The 24,860-nt window shown below is 50.6% G+C and overlaps 2 protein-coding genes across 2 annotated transcripts; both read right to left on the bottom strand.

Moving 5' to 3' along the window:
- Window positions 1-5,560: 5,560 nt before the first annotated feature.
- On the bottom strand, window positions 5,561-7,133 carry LOC308181580 (feather keratin Cos1-2-like). The gene is made up of 2 exons (XM_080564969.1): window positions 6,269-7,133; window positions 5,561-5,889 (listed from the first exon to the last, which is right to left on the bottom strand). Exons 1-2 carry the CDS (start codon window positions 6,416-6,418, stop codon window positions 5,563-5,565), a joined length of 477 nt encoding a protein of 158 aa, XP_080421095.1. The 5' UTR covers window positions 6,419-7,133; the 3' UTR covers window positions 5,561-5,562.
- A 2,386-nt stretch (window positions 7,134-9,519) lies between these two features.
- Window positions 9,520-24,754, bottom strand: LOC308181577 (feather keratin Cos1-2-like). The gene is made up of 2 exons (XM_080564961.1): window positions 21,099-24,754; window positions 9,520-20,719 (listed from the first exon to the last, which is right to left on the bottom strand). The coding sequence occupies exons 1-2, from the start codon at window positions 21,249-21,251 to the stop codon at window positions 20,384-20,386; spliced, it is 489 nt and encodes a 162-aa protein (XP_080421087.1). The 5' UTR covers window positions 21,252-24,754; the 3' UTR covers window positions 9,520-20,383.
- Between the last annotated feature and the right edge of the window lie 106 nt (window positions 24,755-24,860).

Genomic DNA, 24,860 nt, shown 5'->3' with positions numbered 1-24,860 from the left:
TGAGAAACAGCCACAGACACAGACAGGTTGAGTGCTTATGGGTGGGAGTTAAAGACCGCACCAATAAAGAACAGTTTGTGGTTGGGGTCTACTACAGGCCGCCCGATCAAGGGAGTCCAGATGAGGCATTCTTGCTTCAACTACAAGAAGCGTCATGCTCACATGCCCTCATTGTGATGGGGGACTTCAACCACCGAGATGTTTACCGGGTAAACTACACAGCAGTTTGTAAGCAATCCAGAAGATTCTTAGAGTGCACTGAGAATAACTTCCAGGTCCAGGTATTAGACAAACCAACCAGAGGAGAAGCATTACTTGACATGGTGCTCACCAACACGGAAGAGCTCATTAAAGAGGTCAGGACTGGAGGCAGTCTGAGCTGCAGTGACCATGCCCTGGTTGAGTTTGTGATCTCGAGGAATACAGGCCTGGCACAGAGCGAAGTCAGGACCCTGAACTTCTGAAGAGCGAACTTCAACCTATTTAAAGACCTAGCAGATGAGATCCCCTGGAACACCATCCTTAGGGACAAAGGAGCTGAAAAGAGCTGGAGACTCTTTAAGGATGTTTTCCTTACAGTGCAAGAACTCTCCATCCCTCTGCCTAAAAAAGCAGGCAGGGAGGGCAGACAATCAGGATAGCTGAGCAGCGACCTGCAGGTCAAACTGAGGCACAAGAAGGAAATGCACAGGCAGTGGAAGCAGGGACATGTGGCCTGGGAAGAGTACAGGGATGCAGTCTGAGTGAGCAGGGATGGGATCAGGAAAGCCAAGGCATGGATGGAACTGAGCTTGGAAAGGGATGCAAAGAATAACAGGAAGGGATTCTATAGATACATTGCTCAGAAAAGAAAGGCCAAAGAGAGTGCACCTCCTCTGATGGATAAGAAGGGTGAACTGGTAACAACAGACATGCAGAAGGCTGAGGTACTCAATAAATTCTTTGCCTCAGTCTTCACTGATAGTCAGGCTTCCCAAGTGTTTTGTTTCCTTGAACCCACAGATGGAGGCTGGGGCAGAAAAGTCCCACCCACTGTAAGTGAAGAGCAGGTTTGAGACCACCTAGTGAAATTAAACACATACAGGTCTATGGGGCCTGATGACATCCATCCCAAGGTCCTGAAGGAATTTGCTGATGTAGTTGCCAAGCCTCTATCCATCTTATTTGAAAAGTTCTGGCAGTCAGGCAAAGACCCTGGTGACTGGAAAAAGCGAAACATCATTCCCATTTTTTAAAATGGTAGAAAAGAGGACCTGGGGAACTAAGACTGGGGAGCCTCAACTCTGTGCCTGGCAAGATTATGGAAATGATCCTCCTGGAAGCAACATCTAGGCACATGAAAGACAAAGAGGTGATCTGAGATAGTCAGCATGGCTTCACCAAAGGTAAATCATGCCTGACCGATCTGGTTGCTTGCTATGATGGAGTGACTGTAGCAGTTAATAGAGGAAGACTCACCAATGTCATCTACCTGGAATTCTGCAAGGCCTTTGACACAGTCCCACATGACATCCTGGTCTCCAAATTGGATAGATATGGATTTGATGGGTGGACCATCCAATGGATAAGGAATTGGCTTGAAGGTCACACCCAGAGAGTGGCAGTCAATGGATCTATGTCAAAGTGGAGGCTAGTGATGAGTGGTGTACAGGGGTCTGACCTGGGACAGGTACTGTTTAATATCTTCATCAACAACATAGACAGTGGGATCGAGTCCACCCTCAGCAAATTTGCAGATGACACCAAACTGAGTGGTGCGGTTGATACTGTAGAAGGAAGGGATGCCATCCAAAGGAACCTGGACAGGCTTGAGAAGTGGGCCCATGTGAACATAATGAGGTTCAACAAGTCTAAATGCAGGGTGCTGCACCTGGGCCAGAGCAATCCTGGACATGAGTGCAGAATAGGAGAAGAATTCATTGAGACCAGTGCTGCAGAGAAGGACTTGGGGGCTCTCATGGATGAGAAGCTTGGCATGAATCGTCAGTGTGCACTTGCAGCCCAGAAGGCCAACTGCATCCTGGGCTGCACCAAAAGAGAAGTGGCCAGCAGGTCAAGGCAGGTGATTGTCCCCCTCTACTCTCCACTTGGAGTACTGTGTCCAGGTCTGGAGCCCCCAGCACAAGAAGGATGTTGATCTGTTGGAGCGGGTCCAGAGGGGGGCCACAAAGATGATTAAGGGGCCGGAGCACCTCTCCTACGAAGATAGGCTGAGAGAGCTGGCACTGTTCAGCCTACAGAAGAGAAGGTTCTGGGATGACCTCATTGTAACCTTTCACTACTTGAAGGGGGCTTATAAAAAAGATGGAGAGCAACTCTTTGCTCAAGCAGATATTGACAGAACAAGGGAGAATGGTTTTAAACTAAAAGAGGGGAGATTTAGATTAGAGGTTAGAAGGAAATTTTTCACTCAGAGGGTGGTGAGGCATTGGAACATGTTGCCCAGAGAGGTTGTGGATGCGCCATCCCTGGAGGTGTTCAAGACCAGGTTAGATGAGGCCTTGAGCAACCTCATCTAGTGGGTGGCATCACTGCCTATGACAGGGGGATTTGAACTAGATGATCTTTGAGGTCCCTTCCAACCTAGGCCATTCTATGATTCCTCTGAGGAAAGGCTGAGAGAGCTGGGACTGCTCGGCCTGGAGAAGAGAAGTCTTGGAGGGATTTCATCCATGTATAGGAGTAATTGAAGGGAGGGTGCAAAGAAGATGGAGCCAGGCTCCTCTCCATGGGGAACAGTGCCAAGACAAGAAGCAATGGGTATAATATGAAACACCAAAGGCTCTTTGTTATTATTAGAATATACTTTTTCACTGTATGATTGACCAAGCCATGCAAGAGTTGTCCCGACAGGCTGTAGAGTCTCCATCCTGAGAGATCGTCAAAAGCCTTCTGGACATGGCCCTGGGAACCCTGCTGACCATCCGTGATCAGATTGTTGGGCCAGGTGAATTCTAAAGGCCCCTTCCAGATGTGACAATTCTGTGATTCCGCAACGTTATCTGTGAGGAGAGGCAGAGAGAACCGGGCTTCTTAAGCCTTCAAAAGAGAAGGGACAGTAAGGGCTTTTCAGTACTTCTGATACTTGACTGTATGATAAAGAGATGAATGGAGCAAAACTATTCGAGCTATTCTTGAACACAAAGCAATGGGCACAGTATGGAACATGAAAAATTTCCACTAGAAATTACCAACAACACTACTTTTTTTTTTAAAAAATTCATGACAGTGGAGAATGAATGTAGATGGATGCCAGTAAGAGTGGCATTCCAAAGTCAATTAAAATATGATTAGCTGGAGATAACACAAAAAAGAAAAAGGGGAATAGCATACACAAGGTTATGCCCTTTCAGATGCTGGGATTCCTAAGATATGGAGCATAAGACAGACCACATGTCAGGGCAAGGCACACACTGCACATCCTGCTCATGCTGAGATTCACTGGCATTGTCATCTTTTCTGGGATTTTGTGTGATTTTTCTTAGAAATGAACAATTCTATTCATCAATTCTACAGTTGAGCCAAAGGCTGTTCATATGACAACACGCTGCTTCACTCCTACAGACTCACCACAGGCTTCACTGCCACATGCCAAAGGATGTGGACAGCACAGCACTGTACAGCACAGCAGAGCTCTGTGGCTAGTCAGGTGAGCTGCCACGCAGATCCCAAACTTCTCCATGAACAGTCTTCTTCTGTTTCAGGCCACCACAGGCAGTGAAGTTAATTTGCTGCTCCATGCAGTAATTTTTTTTTGAGAGAGGGAGAATGCTCACACTGCCTGGAGGGTTTGAAAGGAACAGTTGAGATTTGCAGAAATAGGACTGTCATTCCTTTGGGTGTCTGAGTGCTGCACCTCCAAAGTGTGCTGAGGGAGGTGTGGGGGAAGACAGTGCAATGGATCCACTTGTTGCCAAGCCAGACAGGGTGTTAGGGGTGGTGATAGAGGGGGCCCAAGCATCAGGGAAGCAGAGACTGCCAGGGATGTGGCCCTGGGTGGGTGCCCCCTTGTGGCCCATCAGAGTGTGTGGAGGTGACCCACTGATCCCACATCCTTTTCCCTGCTGACTTCCTACCCCTTGCCCTATGGAACAGGTTGTCCTTGTCCTCTCTGGTCTTTTGGCATCCCACACCCCAATCGAAAATGGTTCCTCTTGCAAATGCTAGGTTATCCCACCAGAACAGGACATGGCCAGAGCCCCTGGGCTGCTGTGAAGCATGTTTCCTCCATTCTTTCTGGGGATGTGGGAGAGAAACTGATGAGTCTTCTTCTCCCAGAAGAAATAGGAACATCCCCATGGAGCTGACGACCCCAGAGGTAGAGCTTCCCCAAGCTCAGTGGGGAAGAATCCCCTGACATCAGCTACAGCCAAGCAGGGATCGTGCAGAAGAGAAGGCAGTTCTAGCTGGGGAGGTGAGGACTGCACTAGGAGAGGAGACAAGAGCAGCCCTTTCCCATGATCTCGCTCCCACAGTCTGTAGGGCCCCTGACTCTGACAGTCCTTGATGTTTGCTCCTGCTGGAGAAGGGAGAGAGAAAGGTTCCCTGCTATAGATGTTGGCAGTATGAACTTGTGTATCCCCTCAGTCTTTCACATCCTGGCAAATGGTAGGCCATGTCAGATGCTGTGCTGAAAGGTGATCGGGACACACAAGGAAGCTGTACCTCCTCTCCATGCCCAGGTATGCCACTCATGATCAGGTGGTGGAAGAGAGGGAAAAGTGGAGTAGAGACAGAGGGCCATCCCCAAGACAATTACCCATTCCCAGTTACTGCAATCCTTTGGGAACATCTTTGTCTGAGCCTCCGTCCCCAACACAGCTCCACCCAAAGCAAGAGGAACACTCTTCCCCAAGATTTGGGGCCTCCAAGATCAAGGGACTGTGTCTAGGTGGAGACGTCATGAGTCAAGGACTGGTGTCCATTGGCTGTGGAGGAACCAGGGATGTCTTCCTCAGCTTCAAGACACAGTGCCTGAAAGATGAATTGCTGCAGTGTGCCCCACCCTCCAACGCCTAGAGGAGTGAGGCATTGGCCACAACTAATTCCCAGTAAGGAATGGCTTTCTCATTTAGCCATCTCTATGCAGATGGAAAGACCAGACCAAGACACACTCACAGTTGCTGCAAATGTTTATTGAATCTCAGGAGGGAAATGAGGTGACTCCAAGAAGAGGCCCTGGGAGTGGAGAGCAGGAGGAACAGACAAAAGTTTTTCAGCTTCTCCTACAGCACAATTCCCACAGGGCATCCATCTACCTGGCCCACAAATGGAGAGAGACTTGCAGGTCACACCAGGCTGGTTTCTGGGGCCCTCAGAGAAAGCAGAGGGCAACAAAGAAAAGAGAGAAAAAGAGTGAGTAAGTGGAAAACAGGAAAGGTAGACATTGTCTATGTTGTCAGAGAAGCCAGGCTGGCCCCTGCCTGTCTGTCATTACAGGACAAGCCAGAGATGGTCAGCTCCTCTTAATATAACAACACAAAGTTTGTTCTTCTGTCCATTTTTGTCCAGCAGCATATTCTGAGTTCCTGGGGTCCTGGTCTGGGGCACTGTCTGGCATCTTTAGCAGGGGCGGCACCTGCTGCCACAGTAGCGGCTGGTAATACAGGAGAGGTCACAGCAGCCAGAGTTGATGGGGACTCCATCACAGCTGAGGATGCTGCCAACAGCAGCAGAGGTAGAGGATCCCACAGCAGTGTTCTGCGGGAAGGAGCTGAGGATGGGGCCGGGCAGGGTCACCACCACAGGGGAGGGCTGGATGACGATAGTGGAGTTCTGGCACTGCCTGACGCAGGGCTCGTTGCAGCTGCTGGCCAGCGGGGTCGGGCCGCAGGGCTGGCACGGCTGGCACTTGTCATAGCAGGACATGTCTGGGGGCAGAAGGTGCACCTGGGAGAGAGGACAGGGAGGAAGAAGAACATGGGGATGCATGAGGAGCAGCCTGTCACCACACCCTGACGGAACCAAGGCACAGGCAGTGCTGAGAGCTGGAGGCTCTGCATGGATGTGCCAGCGCTTCTTGGTCTCATCCTGCTAGGTCCTAAAAAGACCAACCACGGCCTGTCTGGCTACAGCCTAGGCCCCAGCCCAGGAGCCATCATACTGAAGGCCCAGTCTTCCTCCATGACAAACCTTCTACCCCTTGACTCTCCCACAACCAGCAGCCCCAAGATTTGGCATGGAACACAGCTGATAACAGCTGAGAGGTCCATGGAGCTGAGGTCTGCTTTTGGAGAATGAGGGGGACAAGAAGGGGCTTCACACTCACCTTGTTCCCAAGGAGAAGAGGGCCAGAGAAGTGGATGAGAGAGCACGGAGCTGGGCTGCCTTTTATAGTGCGCCTTAGCTGCCACATGTCCAGAGGCATCCCTTGAAGCAGGGACTGTTTTCTGACAAGCTCCTCTTGAATGCAAAACATCCCACCTAATGATATGGGCTGTGTGTTGCCTTCCTGTGATGCTGTTTTTCATTTCCTGCTTTATGCTGTGCTTTTGCCCCAGAGAAGGCAACTTCTGAGTGGCAGGTAGGGAGGCCCAAGTATTCCCAGGCAACACACGTCAGTGTGGGTAGAAGACTCAGCTCACGTGCTGGAAGAGTCCAGTAAAGGCAAATGATGTTAGCCTGGATGACTCTTTAGGGGTATTTTGGGGCCCTTTTGGCCAGAGGTGTCCCAGCTCCTGCCTGTGACCCTACCCCACTTTGGATACTACATCAAACTATGTACACCATCCAAATGCTGCCCAGAATGTCTGCTCAGGTTGTTGCCAGGTGGGGCCTTAGGTAAGTGTACACTGTGTCACATTCAAGCACATGTTGCTCTCTTGTGGGAACTTGCCTGTATTGGGGCTGCCTGGAACAGAGTTAATGTTCCCCACAGCAGCCCCTTGAGTGCTGTGCTCTGTACTTGGAGCTAGAACAGCATTGCCATATTGGCGCTATTGTGGAGCAGTGCTGGCACAGCATCAAGACTCTCTCCAAGCACCCCAAAGCCAGGAGTCAGGAGGTAGACAAGAGGTGGGGAGGAGACATCACCAGGGCAGCTGACCTAAACCGTCCAAAAGGCTATTCCATACTGGATGTTGTCACATTCAGCGGTAAAGATGTGAAAGGGGAAGGAAAAGGGGGGGGGGGGGGGCGGGAACGGACACGGGACACGACGACTCTTATGTTCCTCTCAGAAAATGGCTAGGCATATTGAGGCCTTTCTCCCCAAGACATGGACGAACATTACTTCTTGAAAAATTAGTTGCTGATAGGGAGTAGAGAATAATTATCTCTCAATTTTTGTTTCTGTTAAGTCCCAGTGTGGACCCTTGATCTCATACCGATATCACTCATGACATCAAAAGCGGGTGGAGAGAACAGCACAAACGCACACTGCTGCTCATGTAAAAAGATGCATGCACTCATGGGTGCACACACAGGCACTCTTAGATGCATCCTGAAGTATACTCAGGCACACACACACGGAGATAGGTGTACACACACAGCGAAGAAACCAAAGGCTGCTCTCCTGAGGTCCAGGGTTGTGATCTTACCTTCTACTGTCTCTGCAAGAACATCCTGGCTTGCTGATGCCCTGCTGTGTTGTTCGTCCAGGAGATATCAAGTGGTGGAAGACAATAAATCCTGAGCAGCAATTCCATCTCCTCTTTCCTCCTGCTGCCGCTGTCATCCCATAGGGGTGGGGGAAGGCCTACAGAGTGCTTTCTTTTGTTGCTGCTGGGTTTGTCTGAGAGCTGAGAGCTGCTGCTCTTCATCCTGGTCTCAGACATCTACCTCTTGATCCAGAGTGGGAATACACCAGTGATGGTGATGGTGGTGCCTAACCAGCACTTGCACCCTCCCATGTAGTTTGTCTTTGGCAACTGCTCCTTTCACTGACATGTGCCATGTCTTGGTCAGGATGCCACTTATGGTTTTAGATGCTTTCTCTGCAGAGAGGGCTATTTACTTCTCTAGCTGTGTGGTCTGGCTCTTCGTCACCCACTAGTGAGCCTAAACTGGGATCTCCTCTTCACACTAATGGCCTACAACTGATCTGTGGCCATCTGCCATCCACTGCAGTACTCCAGTGCCATGGGAGGGAAGGTGTGTGCCTGTCTGGTGGGAGGCCTTTGGGCTGAGCTCCTGCTGTCCTCCTTGGCACAAGTGGCACACCCTTTTGTTTGCCCTGCACTGGCCCTACACAGTCACTGGCAGCTTCTTCTGGGACTTGCTACCCATCACACAGCTAGCCTCTGCTGAGAGCTTCTGGACTGGTGTGCTCCTTGAATACAATACCACCACCAGTTTTCCTGTCCTCCTTGTGCTCTTGTGGGGTGCTCCAGGTGTCCCTCTGGACATAGACCTATGAGGAGACACAAGACACTATCCACTCACTCTCACTTGGCTGCACTTGTGTCATGCCTGGGGCTGCACTGCCATCTCTATACCCACCCCATTGCCAAGGTCTCCTTCAACAAAGTTGCGTACATATTCTCCAGTGCTGTGATGCTCCTGCTTCATGACAGATAATGAGGGAAGCAGTGAGGAGACCAAACCTTCATCACTTGTGGGGCGTACACAGGACTGTGGCTGTGTTTTTGCCAGCAAGGTTATCAGGGGACCTTGTCAATTGGGATGCTAGGAAAAGAGGAGGCAATCAACAAGTATACAGAGACCAACACCAAAGAAAACATGGAGGTGATGACAAGAGACAAACTTCGCAATTCACACCAGTTGTAGGCCTACCAAGAAGCCACAGGTGCCACTACGAGGAAGATCAACCTGGGCCTTGCAACTGCTACAGCTGTGGGCCAGGACATAGGTTGGAAAGGGTGCAGGACAGACCTATACAAACCCGTGAGGGCACATGCTTGGCAAGGGGAACCGGGAGGAGCACATGAGGGCAGACAGAGTGGGGTGTAAAAGGGGCCAATCCACATGCTTGTCTGGCTGGGCCCTGCGCCTGAGCTCCACGATATTTCTTGTCCTCTTCTGGAATCTTTCCTTACCTCTACGTAATCTCGCTCTGTCCCATGTGCATGTGTGCTGCAAGAAGTGCCAGCTGCTGGTGGAGCAGCAGGAGTGGATTTGGCACCAGCTGCTGGAGTCTGACTGGGGATGAGTCTGACCCTGGTCTGTGCTGTCAGCTGCTGGAGCCAGGGGGTTCTTGTGCAGCTTCTGGAGCAGGGAAGGGAGTCTCAGCCTCCACTTGCCCCTCTTGAAGGGGACACTGTAGATGGGCAGCTGCTTTGCCTCTCCCGCCCCTCTCCCTCTCCCCTCTCAGAAATGCCTTTGTGTGCTTTCTAGTGAGAAAATGCTCCCATCATCTGTCAACCTTTTTCATCTCCCTCTCCCCACGTGACATTTTTTTGTGGCAGCAAAGCCACAAAATTTTCTGAGTTTTCTCCTCCTTTTCTTCTCAGCAGTGGCTGCAGGCAGAGCCCAGGTGCAGCAGGAGCCATGTACAGAGACCAGTGAGGGCACCTGTTCACAACCTAACATACTAACCAGTGAGTTCATCCAGTGGTACGATCACCTTCTGGGCTGAGGCCATGCATTCCTCCTGAGCAGTCACAAAGGCTCCAAACCAGTGGCAAACCTGGAGGGGTGGTTCTTCCTGGCAGCAGACTGCTGGTCCAGCACCCTGTGGCTTGACTGGCCCCAGCACAGGGACGCGGCGGTGTATTACTGTGCCTTGAGAGCCATGGGGAGAGGAGCGGGGGCTGCGGCTGGGCAGGAACCATGGTGGGCAGGGCCGGGCATGTGGTGGGTGCAGGGTGGGGGCACAGCCCCCCCGGGACTCTGCTACCCTGCCAGAAAGTACCCCGTTGACCCACAGCCCCTGGGGTTCCCCTGCCAGCCTGGCCCTGCTGAGGCACTTCAGTTTTTCCGGTCAAATGCTGGGGGATCCAATGGGGGTCAGACCCATAGACTCATGGAATCATAGAATCATTAAGGTTGGAAAAGACCTTCCAAATCATCTGGTCCAGCCATCACTCTACCACCAATATCACCCACTAACATGTTCCTAAGCACCACATCCAACCTTTCCTTGAACACCCCCAGGGATGGTGACGCCACCACTTCCCTGGACAACCTGTTTCAATGCCTGACTACTCTTTCTGAGAAGAAATGTCTCCTCATTTCCAAACTAAACCTCCCCTGGCGCAACTTGAGGCCGTTCCCTCTAGTCTTATCACTAGCTACCTGCGAGAAGAGGCCAACCCCTGGCTCCCCACAAAGTGCTTTTCTCCAGACTAAACAACCCAAGTTCCCTCAGCAGCTCCTCACAGGACTTGTTTCCAGGCCCTTCACCAGCTTTGTAGCCCTTCTCTGGACATGTTCCAGGGCCTTGATGACTTTCTAGTAGTGAGGGGCCTAAAACTGAACACAGTACTTGAGGTGCGGCCTCACCAGAGCAGAGTACAGGGGAAAAATCACCTCCCTGCTCCTGATGGCTACACTATTCCTGATACAAGCCAGGATGCCATTGGCCTTCTTGGCCATCTAGGCACACTGCCGGCTCATGTTCAGGTGAGCATCAATCAGCCCCCCCAGATCCTTTTCCTCTACACAGCTTTCAAGCCACTCCGCCCTAAACCTGTATCACTACACGGGGTTGTTGTGACCAAACTGCAGGACCTGGAGCTTAGCCATGTTGAACCATTTGCCTCTGCCTATCAACCCATCCTGTCCAGGTCCCTCTGCAGGGCCTTCCCACCCTCCAGCAGATCAATACTTCCCCCCAGCTTGGTGTTGTCTGCAAACTTACTGAGGGTGCACTCCATTCCCTCATCCAAATCATCAGTAAAGATATTTAAGAGGATGGGCACCAACATCGACCCTTGGGGAACACCACTTATGACCGACTGGTCACTAGCTGGATTTCGCTCCATTCACCATTACTCTCTGGGCCCGGCCGTCCAGTCAGTTTTTAACCCAGCAAAGAGTGTACCTGTCCAAGCCATGAGCTGCAAGCTTCTCCAGGAGAATACTGTGGGAGACCATGTTAAATGTCTTGCTGAAGTCTAGGTAGACTATGTCAACAGGCTTTCCCTTACCCACCAGGCGGGTCACTGGTCATAGAAGGAGATGAGGTTGGTCAGGCAGGACTTGCCTTTCATGAACACATGTTGACTGGGCCTGATCCCCTCCTTGTCCCGCATACCTTGCATGATTGCATTCCAGATGACCTGTTCCATCACCTTTCCTGGCATCTCTCCAGATGACCATGTCCACTGATAGATGATGGAAAGCGGCCCATAAATCACATCCGCCAACTCCCTCAGTACCCTCAGATGGATCCCATCTGGCCGCATGGACTTGTGACAGTCCAGGTGGAGCAGCAGGTCTCTAACTGTTTCCACCTGAACTGTGGGGAGGTTTCTTCTGCTCCCCATCCCAGACTTCCAGGTCTGAGTACCTCATGGATAAGTGATTTGGTGAGTAAAGACAGATGTAAAGAAGGCATTAAGAACCTCAGACTTTTACTTATCCTCAGTAGTCATGTTCCCCAGTAAAGAATGTTCCATCCAGTAAAGAATGGAGATTCTCCTTGGCCCTCCTCGTGCCATTAATATATTTATAAAATTTGTAGTTATCCTTAACCATAGTGGCCAGGTTGAGCTCTTGCTGGGCTTTGACCTTCCTGATTTTTTCTCTGCATATGCTGTCAACTTCGTTGTACACTCCCCGAGTTGCCTGCTCCTTCTACCATCAGACATAAACTCTCTTTTTCTCCTGGACACTCAGCAAAAGGTCCCTGTTCAGCCACACCAGTCTTCTTCCCTGCCGGCCCATCTTATGGCACAGAGGGTCAGCCTGCTCCTGTGCCTTTAAGACTTCCTTCCTGAGGAGTGTCCAGCCTTCCTGGACCCCTCTGCCCTTGAGGACTGACTCCCAAGGGATCCTCCCTACCAGTGTCCTGAACAATTCAAAGTCTGCCCTCCAGAATTCCAAGGTGGCAGTTTTACTGACACCCGCTTCTGGCTTCACCGACAATAGGGAACTCTACCATTTCATGGTCACTCTGCCCAAGAGAACTCCCTACCACCACATCTTCCACCAGTCCTTCTCTGTTCATGAACAGCAAGTCTAGCAGGGCACCCTCTCTGGTAGTCTCACTAACCAGCTGAGTCAGGAAGCTGTCTTCCACGCACTCCAAGAACCTTCCATACTGCTTCCTTATGGCATATGTCTGGGAAGTTAATGTCTCCCATGAGGACAAGCACTGGTGATTGAGTGACTTCTGCCAGCTGCTTATAGAACTCCTCATCCATCTCTTCATCCTGGTTTGGCAGTCTATAACAGACCCCCACCAGGATGTCTGCCTTGTTGGCCAGCCCCTTGATCCTTATCCACAGGGACTCTACCTTATCATTCCCAACCCCAATCTCAACAGTGTCAAAACACTCTCTAATATAGAGAGCCACACCACCTCCCCTCCTTAGTTGCCTGTCCCTTCTGAAGAGCTTGTAGCCATCCATTGCATCACTCCAGTCATGGGAGTGGTCCCACCACGTTTCAGTGATGGCAACTACGTGCTAGTTTGCCTGCCACACAATGGCTTCCAGCTCCTGTTTATTGGTCAGGATGGCACATCCAGCGATGTTGGGCAAGGAGAGGGGCGTGCCTGACTGCATTAGCTGTGTGTGGTACTAGAGAGACCTCCACACAGTCCTGCTCCCACTGCTTCTTCCACAGAATCACAGAATCACAGAATGGCTGAGGTTGCAAGGGACCTCTGAAGATCACCTAGTCCAACCCCCCTGCTGATCAGGATCACTTAGAGCACATTGTGCAGGACAGCATCCAGGAGGGTTTTGAATATCTCCAGAGAAGGAGACTTCACAACCTCTCTGGGCAACCCGTCCCAGTGCTCTGTCACCCTCACAGTAAAGATGTGCCCTCAGATGTTTATACACATTGATGATGTTTCCCCTCAGTCTTTTCTTTACCGGGCTAAACAGGCCTGGTTCTTTCAGCCTGTCCTTGTACAACAGGTGCTCCAGTCCTCTACTAATCTTCATAGCCCTCCTCTGGACTCACTCCAGAAGTTCAATGTCCCTCTTGTACTGGAGAGCCCAGAACTGGACACAATACTCCAGGTGTGGCCTCACCAGGGCTGAATAGAGGGGGAGGATGACCTCCCTTGACCTTCTGACAACACTCTTCCAAATGTACCCCAGGATACTGTAGGCCTTCTTGGCCACAAGTGCATTTTGCTGACTCATGGTCAGCCTGCTGTCCACCAGGACTCCCCAGTCCCTCTCTGCAGAACTGCTCTGTGGCAGGTCAGCCCTCAGCCTGTACCGGTGCTTGGGGTTATTCATCCCTTCATGCAGGAGCCTGCACTTGCCCCTGTTGAACTTCATGAGATTCCTCTTGGCCCAACCCTCCAGTCTGCTGAGATCCCTCTGGGGTATCAGCCACTCCTCCGCGCTTCATGTCATCAGCAAACTTGCTGAGGGTGCACTCTGTTCCACAGTCAAGGTCATTGATGAATAAGTTGAACAACACTGGACCCAGTACTGACCCCTGGGGGACACCGCTAGCTATGGGCCTCCAACTAGACACTGCACCACTGAGTACAACCCTCTGAACTCTGTCATCCAGCCAATTATCAATCCACCTCACTGTCCACTCATCTAGGCTGCACGTTCTCAGCTTGTCTATGAGGATATAATGGGAGACACTGTCAAAAGCCTTGATGAATTCAAGGTAGACCACATCCACTGCTCTTCCCTCATCTACCCAGCTAGTCTTCTCATCATAGAATGCTATCAGATTGGTTAAGCATGATTTCCCCTTGGTGAATCCATGCTAACTTGCTGATCACCTTCTTATCCTCCACATACTTGGAGATGACCTCCAGAATGAGCTGTTGCATCACCTTTCCAGGGATGGAGGTGAGGCTGACTGGCCTGTAGTTGCCTGGGTCCTCCTTCTTGCCCGTTTTGAAGACTGGCATGATAGTGGCTCTCTTCCAGTCTTCAGGCACCTCTCCTGTTCTCCACAACCTTTCAAAGCTGATGGAGAGTGGCCTAGCAATAACATCAGCCAGTTCCCTCAGCACCTGTGGGTGCATTCCATCGGGGCACATGGATTTGTGGATATCAGGTTTGCTTAAATGATCTCTGACCTGATCTTCTTTGGCCAAGGGAAAGTCCTCCTTACTCTGCACTTCTTCTCTTGTCTCCAGGGTCTGAGATTCCTGAGGTCTGATCTTAACAGTAAACACTGAAGCAGAAAAGGCGTTCAGCAACTCTGAAGCCTTTCTTAATGTCTTTAACATTCTTTGCCAGATCTAATTCCAAATAGGCCTTGGCCTTCCTTGTCGTGTTCCTGCATACCCTAACAGTGACCCTATATTTCTGCCAAGTGGCCTGTCCCTTTTTCCACATGCTGTAAACTTCCTTCTTCCATCTGAGCTTTGCTAGGAGCTCCCTGCTCAACTGTGCAGGTCTCCTGCCCCCTTTGCTTGCCTTTTTACTCAGAGGGATGCACTGATCTTGAGCTTGGAGGAAGTGATGCTTGAATATTGACCAGCTGTCTTGGACCATCCTTCTTTCTAGGGCCCTAACCCATGGGATTCTTCCAAGTAGATCCCTTAAGAGGCCAAAGTTTGCTCTCCTGAAGTCCAGGGTCACAATCCTACATTTTGCCCTGCTTCCTCCTCACAAGATCCTGAACTCCACCATATCATTGTCTCTGCAACCAAGGCTGCCCCCAACCCTCACATCTCCAACTAGTCCTTCCTCATTCATTAATACAAGGTCCAGCAGCACACTTCTCTTTTTTGACTCCTCCACCACCTGTGTCAAAAAGTTGTCATCAATGCACTGCAGGAACCTCCTGGACAGTTTGTGCCTAGCTGTGTGATCTTCCCAGCAGATATCAGGGTGGCTGAAAACCCCCATGAGAACCAGGGCTTGTGATTGAGAAGCTATTTTGAGCTGTCTGAAAAAGGTTTCATCTACCTCCTCTTCCTGATGAGGTGGCCTGTAGCAAACACCCACAATACTGTCAGCCATGGCCTGCCCTTTAATCCTTACCCATAAGCTCTGAACTCACTCTTCACCCACCCCTAGGCAGAGCTCCACACATTCCAGCTGCTCTCTCACATAAAGAGCAACTCCACCACCTTGCCTTCCTGAAAAGTCTTTTCTAAAAAGCATGTAGCCTTCCATGACAGTATTCTAGTCATGGGAGCTGTCCCACCATGTCTCTGTGATTACAATGAGATCATAGCCTTGTGACTGCACACAGATCTCCAGTTCTTCCTGTTTTTGTTTTCCATACTATGTGCATTAGTGTTTCTCGTGCTGCTTGTTTGTATAGAAACATTTCAGATGTCTTTCATTCAACTCAGCCCCTCGTGGGGCAGCCTGAAGGGACTCACTAGCATGCAGTCCCTCAAATACTGGTGTGCAGTCCCATAACTTTTCACTGGTGGGCCTCGTTTTGTCCCTTTCCCCCTTCAAACCTAGTTTAAATCCCTGCCAATCAGCCCTGCTAGTTCCTGGGCAAAAATTCCTCAGAGAAAGGTGCTCCCCATCAGGAGTCAGTGGGTTCGGTGTCATGTAGACCTTCCCATGATCAAGAAACCCAAAACTGTGCTGGTGGCACCAGCCTTGGAGCCACGTATTGATCAGTTGGGTTCACCTGTTCCTTTCAGTATTGATCCCTGCTACTGGAAGGATAGAGGAAAATGCTCCCTGTGCACCTGATCCTTCAATCAATCACCCCAAAGTCCTTATGTCCCTTTTGATTGCTCTTTGGTCACATCTGGACAGCTACCTCAGCTGCCTGAAGTGGCCTTGATGAAGAGAAACCCCTGCACGCTGCAATCCCCTGCTCTGCTGCAGAACGTGTCTGCATGGGAGCCGGTCGCCTTGGCAAGGGACTGTAAAATGTCAGCTATGCCTGATTTAAATGGCCTGCCTCTACCGCTCCTGGCTCCACCCAAACTTTGTCAGCCACCCACATGAGGGCTGCCGGGTTCTGGTGGCTCCCTCAACTGCCTCAAAGGGGCCTCAATCAAGGGAAACATTCTACATGATCCCCCACTCCACTGCAGAATGCATCTGCCTCAGAGCCGATCGCCTCGCTAACACCCTGCAGAGAAAGGCCCGACCCATCTGCCACAGCCATACGCTTGTGAGTCTGTTTCCTGGATGCCTGCGTCTCCTGTACCACCTCCACCTTTCCTTGCCTGCCTTACTTGCAGCTGCCTGCTCCACTGTGTCTGGCCCCAAAGCCCCCTCAGGACACCCGAAGGCTCCAGCTCTCAGGGATGCCTGAAGGAACAACCCCGCAGGCCTTGCAGACTGCCAAGCCTTCCAGGATGTGTGAGGGCTTGTCTTCCATACCAGAAGCCACTTTTGCAGAAGCTCTTCTTCTGTGAATAAAAACAACACAATAACATCGCCTCCACCAAACTGCTCTCGTTCCTTCAATCTCAGCTTCTTCATGGCCACTTTGATCTGCCTTCATCCTTTCTTCATCTTTATCTTTGGGAAATCTCTTTTCACTCCATGGCTGCACCTCTCCTTCCCTGGCCTTTCCCCCACTGCTACAGAGTGTCTCCTAAGTCCTGTGCCTCTTCCTCTCAGCCTCAGGTCAAAGGACCCACACAGGAGATACAGTTTTTAGGAATAAAAAGGCAAGATGAACTTCAGATCCCAGTGGATGTGATCATTAAAATAACTCTACCAACTAGCAAAAAGGAAACACAAGCTTTCTTAGGCATTGTGGGCTTCTGGAGAATTCATATTCCAAATTACAGACTGATTGTAAGCCCTCTCTAGCAAGTGACCTGGAAGACAAATGATTCAAATGGGGCCCTGAGCAATGACAAGCCTTTGAACAAATTACATGGGAGACAGTTCATGCAGTACCTCTTGGGCCAGTCCAGGCAGGACATAATGTATAAAACATACTCTACACTGCAGCCAGGAAGAATGGCCTCACCTGGGATCTCTGGCTAAAAGACCCCAGGGAGACTTGAGGGAAACTCCTAGGGTTTTGGAGCTGGGGATACAGAGGATCTAAGGCCTGCTATATTCCAACTGAAAAATAGATACTGGAAGCACATGAAGAGGTTTGAGCTGCTTCAGAAGCAGCTGGTACCGAAGCACAGTTCCTTGAGGCACCCTGTCTGCCGGTGCTGGGCTGGATATTCAAAGGCAGGGTTCCCTCTACACATCATGCAACTGCTGCTATGTGGAGCAAGCAGGCCACAGTGATCACACAACAGGTAGAAAAACACAGTCACCCAGGAATCTTGGAAGTGACCGTGGCCAGAAGGCAAAATTTCATAATATCACCAGAGGAGGAAGTGGCATGCTGAAGAAGCCTCACTGTACCCCAAACCGCCAGAAAATGAGAAGCAATGTGCCCTGTTCACTGATGGGTCCTGTTGTATTGTGGGAAAGCATCAGAAGTGGAAGGCTGCTCTATGCAGTCCTACACAGCAAGTTGCAGAAATTGCTGAAGGAGAAATGAATCAAGTCAATTTGAAGCAGCAATGTCTTGGGTTTATGTGGCAAGGTTTTGGTAGCAGGGAGCTGCAGGGGTGGCCTCTATGAGTGTGGAATAATTGCCTAAAATAACTTGGAAATTAAACTGATATTCACATTTTAAAGAAAAGGTACAACATTGAAGAAGCTTCCAGGGTGGAGTGTAGCTGCACTACATAAAGGTTCCCTAGGTTTCCAACTTTAGATGTTAATCACACCAGGGAAACCTGGTGTGCTGACTGTAAGGACCAGTACAGAGTGTAGAGCAGACTAGAGACACCGCAGCTAGGCTCTGTGACGAGATGGAGACTTGATTGTTCTTGTGCACACTGAGACCGATAAGCTGCACATTTGCTACCCTGAGCCAACGACCTGTCATATTTTTGACAAAATGCTGTACTCTAGTGAACTTTGCTCATTATAATATCATTATAATACCAAAACACACCTCCATCCCAAAAGCCACCCACCTCCAAGGTGCGGCCACCCCTCACTGAGCATACGCTCTGAATTTCTTGGAGCCTATACCTTTAAATGAAAGCGAGAAAACTTTGCACCAGTCATAACCAAGATATGCATGACTAGAGTCCCAAAGATAGAAAGACAACTAAAAGATAGAAAATAATATAAATTGGCTTAAGAGAAAGGGGATGTTAGGGAAGATACCATTGCGACTTCTGGGATCAGTCAATGGACTGAACCTCTCTTCCCCCCACCATGGGGACGCCTTTGGGTAAGATCTGAACACTTGGTTACACCAAGTGCCTCCCCAGGAAACTTAGAAATCTCTGTAGGGTCTTTGTGCCTTTTAACGCATTAGTAGCCAGGCTGAGTTATTCATATTTTTGGCATTTAAGTGTGCTTTGCAGACAGTGTATTTATCACTGGCAATCCAAAGAACCTGTGTACCTGTTGCTTTAATAAATTGCACTAGATTGCATTGAACCTAGCCATGATAGTTCTCGTAGAATGTGACCGAACTCTTTAAGTGTGGCTGTAGTAGCTCATGGAACATGACTAGATAGAGAGTGTGCTATGTTATATGTGAATCTGTGATTGTGATAGTTCAGTACCCTGAACCTGACTGGACTTATAACAGTTAATTGCCTACACCCTTTAACACACCAATGAGAATAGCCCAGGAGCTGCCCCATGTTAGATAAGGGCTAATTTCAGATGGCCCCAGAGGAACCCACCACTGCCCAGAGCCAAACCATGAACGATGCTGTTTGCGCCTCCGTGAGAGCAGATTTGAGAAAGATAAAAAAATAAAAATAAAAAACCTGCTGCACAACAGCAGTTGGGAGAGAGAGGAGTGACAAACAGCCATGCAGACACCAAGGTCAGTGAAGAAGGAGGGCAGGAGATGGTTCACTGTGCCAGAGCAGAAGTTCCCCTGAAGCCTGTGGAGAGGCCCATGGAGGAGCAGGTTGTATCCCTGCAACCCGTGGGTACCCCAGTGGAGCAGATCTCCACAATGCAGCCCATGGGGGAACCATCAGTGGAGCAGGTTGATAACGACCTGAAAGAGTACTATTCTGAAGGCAGACATCTGAAGGACACCAAAATTCCCACGGAAGCAACGACTTTCTCCTTTGGCCATCTCTATGCAGATGGAAAGACCAGACAGGGACAAAATCAGGGTTCCTGCAAATGTTTATTGAGTCTCAGGAGGGAAATGAGGTGACTCCAAGAGGAGGCCCCGACAGCGGAGAGCATCAGGAGCAGACAAAAATCATCCTATGGCAGAACTGACACAGGACATCCATCTAACTGGACCCACAAGTGGGGAGAGGCTAGAAGGTAACTCCAGGCTCATTTCTGGGGACCTCACAGAGGGCTTGGAGGGGAGCAGAGGGTTCCCTGCTATAGCTGTCGGCAGTATGAACTTGTGTATCCCCTCAGTCTTTCACATCCTGGCAAATGGTAGGCCATGTCAGATGCTGTGCTGAAAGGTGATCGGGACACACAAGGAAGCTGTACCTCCTCTCCATGCCCAGGTATGCCACTCATGATCAGGTGGTGGAAGAGAGGGAAAAGTGGAGTAGAGACAGAGGGCCATCCCCAAGACAATTACCCATTCCCAGTTACTGCAATCCTTTGGGAACATCTTTGTCTGAGCCTCCGTCCCCAACACAGCTCCACCCAAAGCAAGAGGAACACTCTTCCCCAAGATTTGGGGCCTCCAAGATCAAGGGACTGTGTCTAGGTGGAGACGTCATGAGTCAAGGACTGGTGTCCATTGGCTGTGGAGGAACCAGGGATGTCTTCCTCAGCTTCAAGACACAGTGCCTGAAAGATGAATTGCTGCAGTGTGCCCCACCCTCCAACGCCTAGAGGAGTGAGGCATTGGCCACAACTAATTCCCAGTAAGGAATGGCTTTCTCATTTAGCCATCTCTATGCAGATGGAAAGACCAGACCAAGACACACTCACAGTTGCTGCAAATGTTTATTGAATCTCAGGAGGGAAATGAGGTGACTCCAAGAAGAGGCCCTGGGAGTGGAGAGCAGGAGGAACAGACAAAAGTTTTTCAGCTTCTCCTACAGCACAGTTCCCACAGGGCATCCATCTACCTGGCCCACAAATGGAGAGAGACTTGCAGGTCACACCAGGCTGGTTTCTGGGGCCCTCAGAGAAAGCAGAGGGCAACAAAGAAAAGAGAGAAAAAGAATGAGTGAGTAGAAAACCAAAAAGGTAGACATTGGCCACGTTGTCGGAGAAGCCAGGCTGGCCCCTTCCTGTCATTACAGGACAAGCCAGAGATGGTCAGCTTCTCTTAATACAACAACACAAAGTTTGTTCTTCTGTCCATTTTTGTCCAGCAGCATATTCTGAGTTCCTGGGGTCCTGGTCTGGGGCACTGTCTGGCATCTTTAGCAGGGGCGGCACCTGCTGCCACAGTAGCGGCTGGTAATACAGGAGAGGTCACAGCATCCAGAGTTGATGGGGACTCCGTCACAGCTGAGGATGCTGCCAACAGCAGCAGAGGTAGAGGATCCCACAGCAGTGTTCTGCGGGAAGGAGCTGAGGATGGGGCCGGGCAGGGTCACCACCACAGGGGAGGGCTGGATGACGATAGTGGAGTTCTGGCACTGCCTGACGCAGGGCTCGTTGCAGCTGCTGGCCAGCGGGGTCGGGCCGCAGGGCTGGCACGGCAGGCACGGCCGGCACTGGTCGTAGCAGGACATGTCTGGGGGCAGAAGGTGCACCTGGGAGAGAGGACAGGGAGGAAGAAGAACATGGGGATGAATGAGGAAAAGCATGCCACCACACCCTGACGGAACCAAGGCACAGGCAGTGCTGAGAGCTGGAGGCTCTGCATGGATGTGCCAGCGCTTCTTGGCCTCATCCTGCCAGGGCCCAAAAAGAACCACCAGAGCCTATCTGGCTACAACCTAGACCCTAGCACAGGAGCCATCATAGTAAAGGCTCAGCCTTCCTCCATGACAAACCTTCTACCCCTTGACTCTCCCACAACCAACAGCCCCAAGATTTGGCATGGAACACAGCTGATAGCAGCTGAGAGGTCCATGGAGCTGAGGTCTGCTTTTGGAGGATGATGGGAACAAGAAGGGGCTTCACACTCACCTGCTGAGTCTTCACGAGAAGAAGGCCAGAGAAGTGGATGAGAGAGCATGGAGATGGGCTGGCTTTTATAGTGGACCTTAGCTGCCCCATGTCCAGAGGCATCCCTTGAAGCAGGGACTGTTTTCTGACAAGCTCCTCTTGAATGCAAAACATCCCACCTAATGATATGGGCTGTGTGTTGCCTTCCTGTGATGCTGTTTTTCATTTCCTGCTTTATGCTGTGCTTTTGCCCCAGAGAAGGCAACTTCTGAGTGGCAGGTAGGGAGGCCCAAGTATTTCCAGGCAACACACATCAGTGTGGGCAGAAGAGTCACGTGCTGGAAGAGTCCAGTAAAGGCAAATGATGGTAGCCTGGATGACTCTTTAGGGGTATTTTGGGGCCCTTTTGGCCAGAGGTGTCCCAGCTCCTGCCTGTGACCCTACCCTACCTAAAACTGCCCCTGTGCAGAACCTGCTGGCAATTTTGCCTCCTCCTGCTCTGACCCAGGGATGTCTGTATGGGGGGAGAGTTTGCGCGGGGCCTTTCTGGATCTCAAAAGAAAGGCCCAACAGGAAATCGTGTCTGTTTTTGTACGATAGATTAAGAAGAGGAATATAGACAGTGAGTAAATCTTTCAGGTGCTGGAACCCTGCTTTTGTGCAGCATCAGACAGAGCCAGATGGGTTTTCCCAAGACACACAGTGCAGATACTGTCCATAGCGAATTCCTTCTTCACTCCCATACCATTGTGCCTGCCATTTTTATTTAAAAAATAAAAAATAAAATAATCATACATCTTCTCCATACCTGGTGGAAGCTTATTTCTGCATGACACCCACCGCTGATCAGTAGGGGCACTCCAGCACTTTCCCTTACCACTGCTACTCACACTAACAAATGGGATTCTTAAGCTCTAAGTGCAAGGCCCAAGCAAGCTGACATGTCTTCCCAAGAGCCCTGGCTCTAGTGACTTCTGCAAGACTCCCAGTCCACGTCCCCTCTCTGCGCAGTCACTCTGGGTACCACATCAAAGAGTGTACTTCACCCAGATGCTGCCCAGAAACTCTGCTCGGGTTGTTCCCAGGGGGGCCTCAGCTGAGTGCACACTGTGTCATGTTCAAGCACATGTTCCTCTCTTGTGGGAACTTGCCTCTACTGCGGCTGCCTGGGACAGAGTTAACATTCCCCACAGCAGCCACTTGAGTGTTGTGCTCTGCACTTGGAGTTAGAACAGCACTGCCATCTAACCAATTTTGAGGCTATAGTGGAGCAGTGCTGGCACAGCATCAAGACTCTCTCCAAGCACCCCATAGCCAGGAGACAGGAGGTGGGCAAAAGGTGGGGAGGAGACATCACCAGGGCAGCTGACCTAAACCGTCCAAAAGGCTATTCCACACTGGATGATGTCACATTCAGCAGTAAAGTTGTGAAAGGGGAAGGAAAAGAGGGGGCTCTAATGTTCCTCAAAAGGATGGCATTAGCTTTATGTACAGGGAGAAAGGCTGAGAAATCCTGCCCTCTTCGAGAAGGCCCAGCCCTGCATGGATCTGCCGCCAGTGTGCTGTCAGTGGAGTCTGGGGTGGGACAGAGGTCCCCCATGGGGAAACCAATGCCACACATACTTTTTGACTCATAGGCCTGGTGCTGAGTCATGCAGGGGCTGAAACCTTGCACAGAAGTGGCATTGAATCAGAGGAACATGGGTCCTGGTTTTGCTGTGCTTTGGGAGGAAGGACAGACCCTGTGAGCATCACGGGGAAAGCCAAACAGACATTTGTATTGTCTACTTCCACTTCACTGGAAGATGCAAAGGAGATGAAGCTGGACTCCTGAGATGAAGCGTACTTAGACTGGGGCCACTAGGTGCAAGTTCAGAAATGCTTTGTTCTAGTTAGATATATGGAAGAAATATTTACCCTTAAGGTGGTTGAGTCCTGGAGCAGATTGCCAAGGACCTTCATCCTTGGAAGACTTCAGACTTTGCCTGGACTTGATCCTGAGCAACCTGATCTGATGAGATCTGCTCTGAACACAGGGTTGGACTATGTGGGTGCTGGAGGTGCAGCCTGTGATCATCTGGAGGGTTTTTCAGACAGCCTCTAGTTGGGACTGCTCAGGAAGCATGGGGCAACATGCACAGTCACCACGTCTCAGCCTTGGTGGGATGCTGTTCCTAGATCACTATTTCTGTTAAATCCCAGTGTGACCCTTGATCTCATACTGATATCACTCATGACATCAAAAGCGGGTGGAGAGAACAGCACAAACGCACACTGCTGCTCATGTAGAAAGATGCATGAACTCATGGGTGCACACACAGGCACTCTTAGATGCATCCTGAAGTATACTCAGGCACACACACACGGAGATAGGTGTACACACACAGCGAAGAGACCAAAGGCTGCTCTCCTGAGGTCCAGGGTTGTGATCTTACCTTCTACTGTCTCTGCAAGAACATTCTGGCTTGCTGATGCCCTGCTGTGTTGTTCGTCCAGGAGATATCGAGTGGTGGAAGACAATAAATCCTGAGCAGCAATTCCATCTCCTCCTTCCTCCTGCTGCCGCTGTCATCCCATAGGGGTGGGGGAAGGCCTACAGAGTGCTTTCTTTTGTTGCTGCTGGGTTTGTCTGAGAGCTGAGAGCTGCTGCTCTTCATCCTGGTCTCAGACATCTACCTCTTGATCCAGAGTGGGAATACACCAGTGATGGTGATGGTGGTGCCTAACCAGCACTTGCACCCTCCCATGTAGTTTGTCTTTGGCAACTGCTCCTTTCACTGACATGTGCCATGTCTTGGTCAGGATGCCACTTATGGTTTTAGATGCTTTCTCTGCAGAGAGGGCTATTTACTTCTCTAGCTGTGTGGTCTGGCTCTTCGTCACCCACTAGTGAGCCTAAACTGGGATCTCCTCTTCACACTAATGGCCTACAACTGATCTGTGGCCATCTGCCATCCACTGCAGTACTCCAGTGCCATGGGAGGGAAGGTGTGTGCCTGTCTGGTGGGAGGCCTTTGGGCTGAGCTCCTGCTGTCCTCCTTGGCACAAGTGGCACACCCTTTTGTTTGCCCTGCACTGGCCCTACACAGTCACTGGCAGCTTCTTCTGGGACTTGCTACCCATCACACAGCTAGCCTCTGCTGAGAGCTTCTGGACTGGTGTGCTCCTTGAATACAATAGCACCACTAGTTTTCCTGTCCTCCTTGAGCTCCTGCAGGGTGCTCCAGGTGTCCCTCTGGACATAGACCTACGAGGAGACACAAGACACTGTTCACTCATTCTCACTTGGCTGCAGTTGTGTCATTCCTGGGGTCATATTCCCTCCTCTACACCACCCCGTTGTCAACATCTCCCTGAACATAACTGGCGCCCAACTTCTCCAGTGTTGTGATGCTCCTGCTTCATGACAGACAATGAGGGAGGCAGTGAGGAGATCAAACCCCGAGGCATTGCACCTTTTGTGGGGGGTACATGGCGCTGTAGCCATGTTTATGCCAGCGAGGTTCTAAGATTGGGGAGCATGTCAATTGGGATGCTAAGAAAAGGGGAGGCAAGCAACGGGCATACAGAGACCAGAGAAAACAAACATGGAGACAATGACAAGAGACAAACCTCACCATTCACACCAGTTGTTGGCCTATCAAGAAGCCACAGGTGCCACTACGAGGAAGATCAACCTGGGCTTTGCAACTGTTACAGCTGTGGGCCAGGACATAGGTTGGGATGGGTGTGGGACAGACCTATACAAACCCATGAGGGGACATGCAGGGCAAGAGGAGCCAG

This window comes from Anser brachyrhynchus (assembly GCF_964034855.1).
Source record: "Anser brachyrhynchus genome assembly, chromosome: 22".
In the NCBI taxonomy this organism is placed as follows: domain Eukaryota; kingdom Metazoa; phylum Chordata; class Aves; order Anseriformes; family Anatidae; genus Anser; species Anser brachyrhynchus.
This window is presented reverse-complemented; position numbering and strand designations above follow the sequence as displayed.

Excerpts from the sequence above, each read along its gene's own strand:
- LOC308181580 (XM_080564969.1), bottom strand. The coding sequence starts at position 6,418 with ATGTTTTGCATTCAAGAGGAGCTTGTCAGAAAACAGTCCCTGCTTCAA. Across the intron at positions 5,890-6,268 it reads CTCTTCTCCTTGGGAACAAG|GTGCACCTTCTGCCCCCAGA; the intron begins GTGAGTGTGAAG and ends CCTCTCTCCCAG.
- LOC308181577 (XM_080564961.1), bottom strand. The coding sequence starts at position 21,251 with ATGTTTTGCATTCAAGAGGAGCTTGTCAGAAAACAGTCCCTGCTTCAA. Across the intron at positions 20,720-21,098 it reads TTCTCGTGAAGACTCAGCAG|GTGCACCTTCTGCCCCCAGA; the intron begins GTGAGTGTGAAG and ends CCTCTCTCCCAG.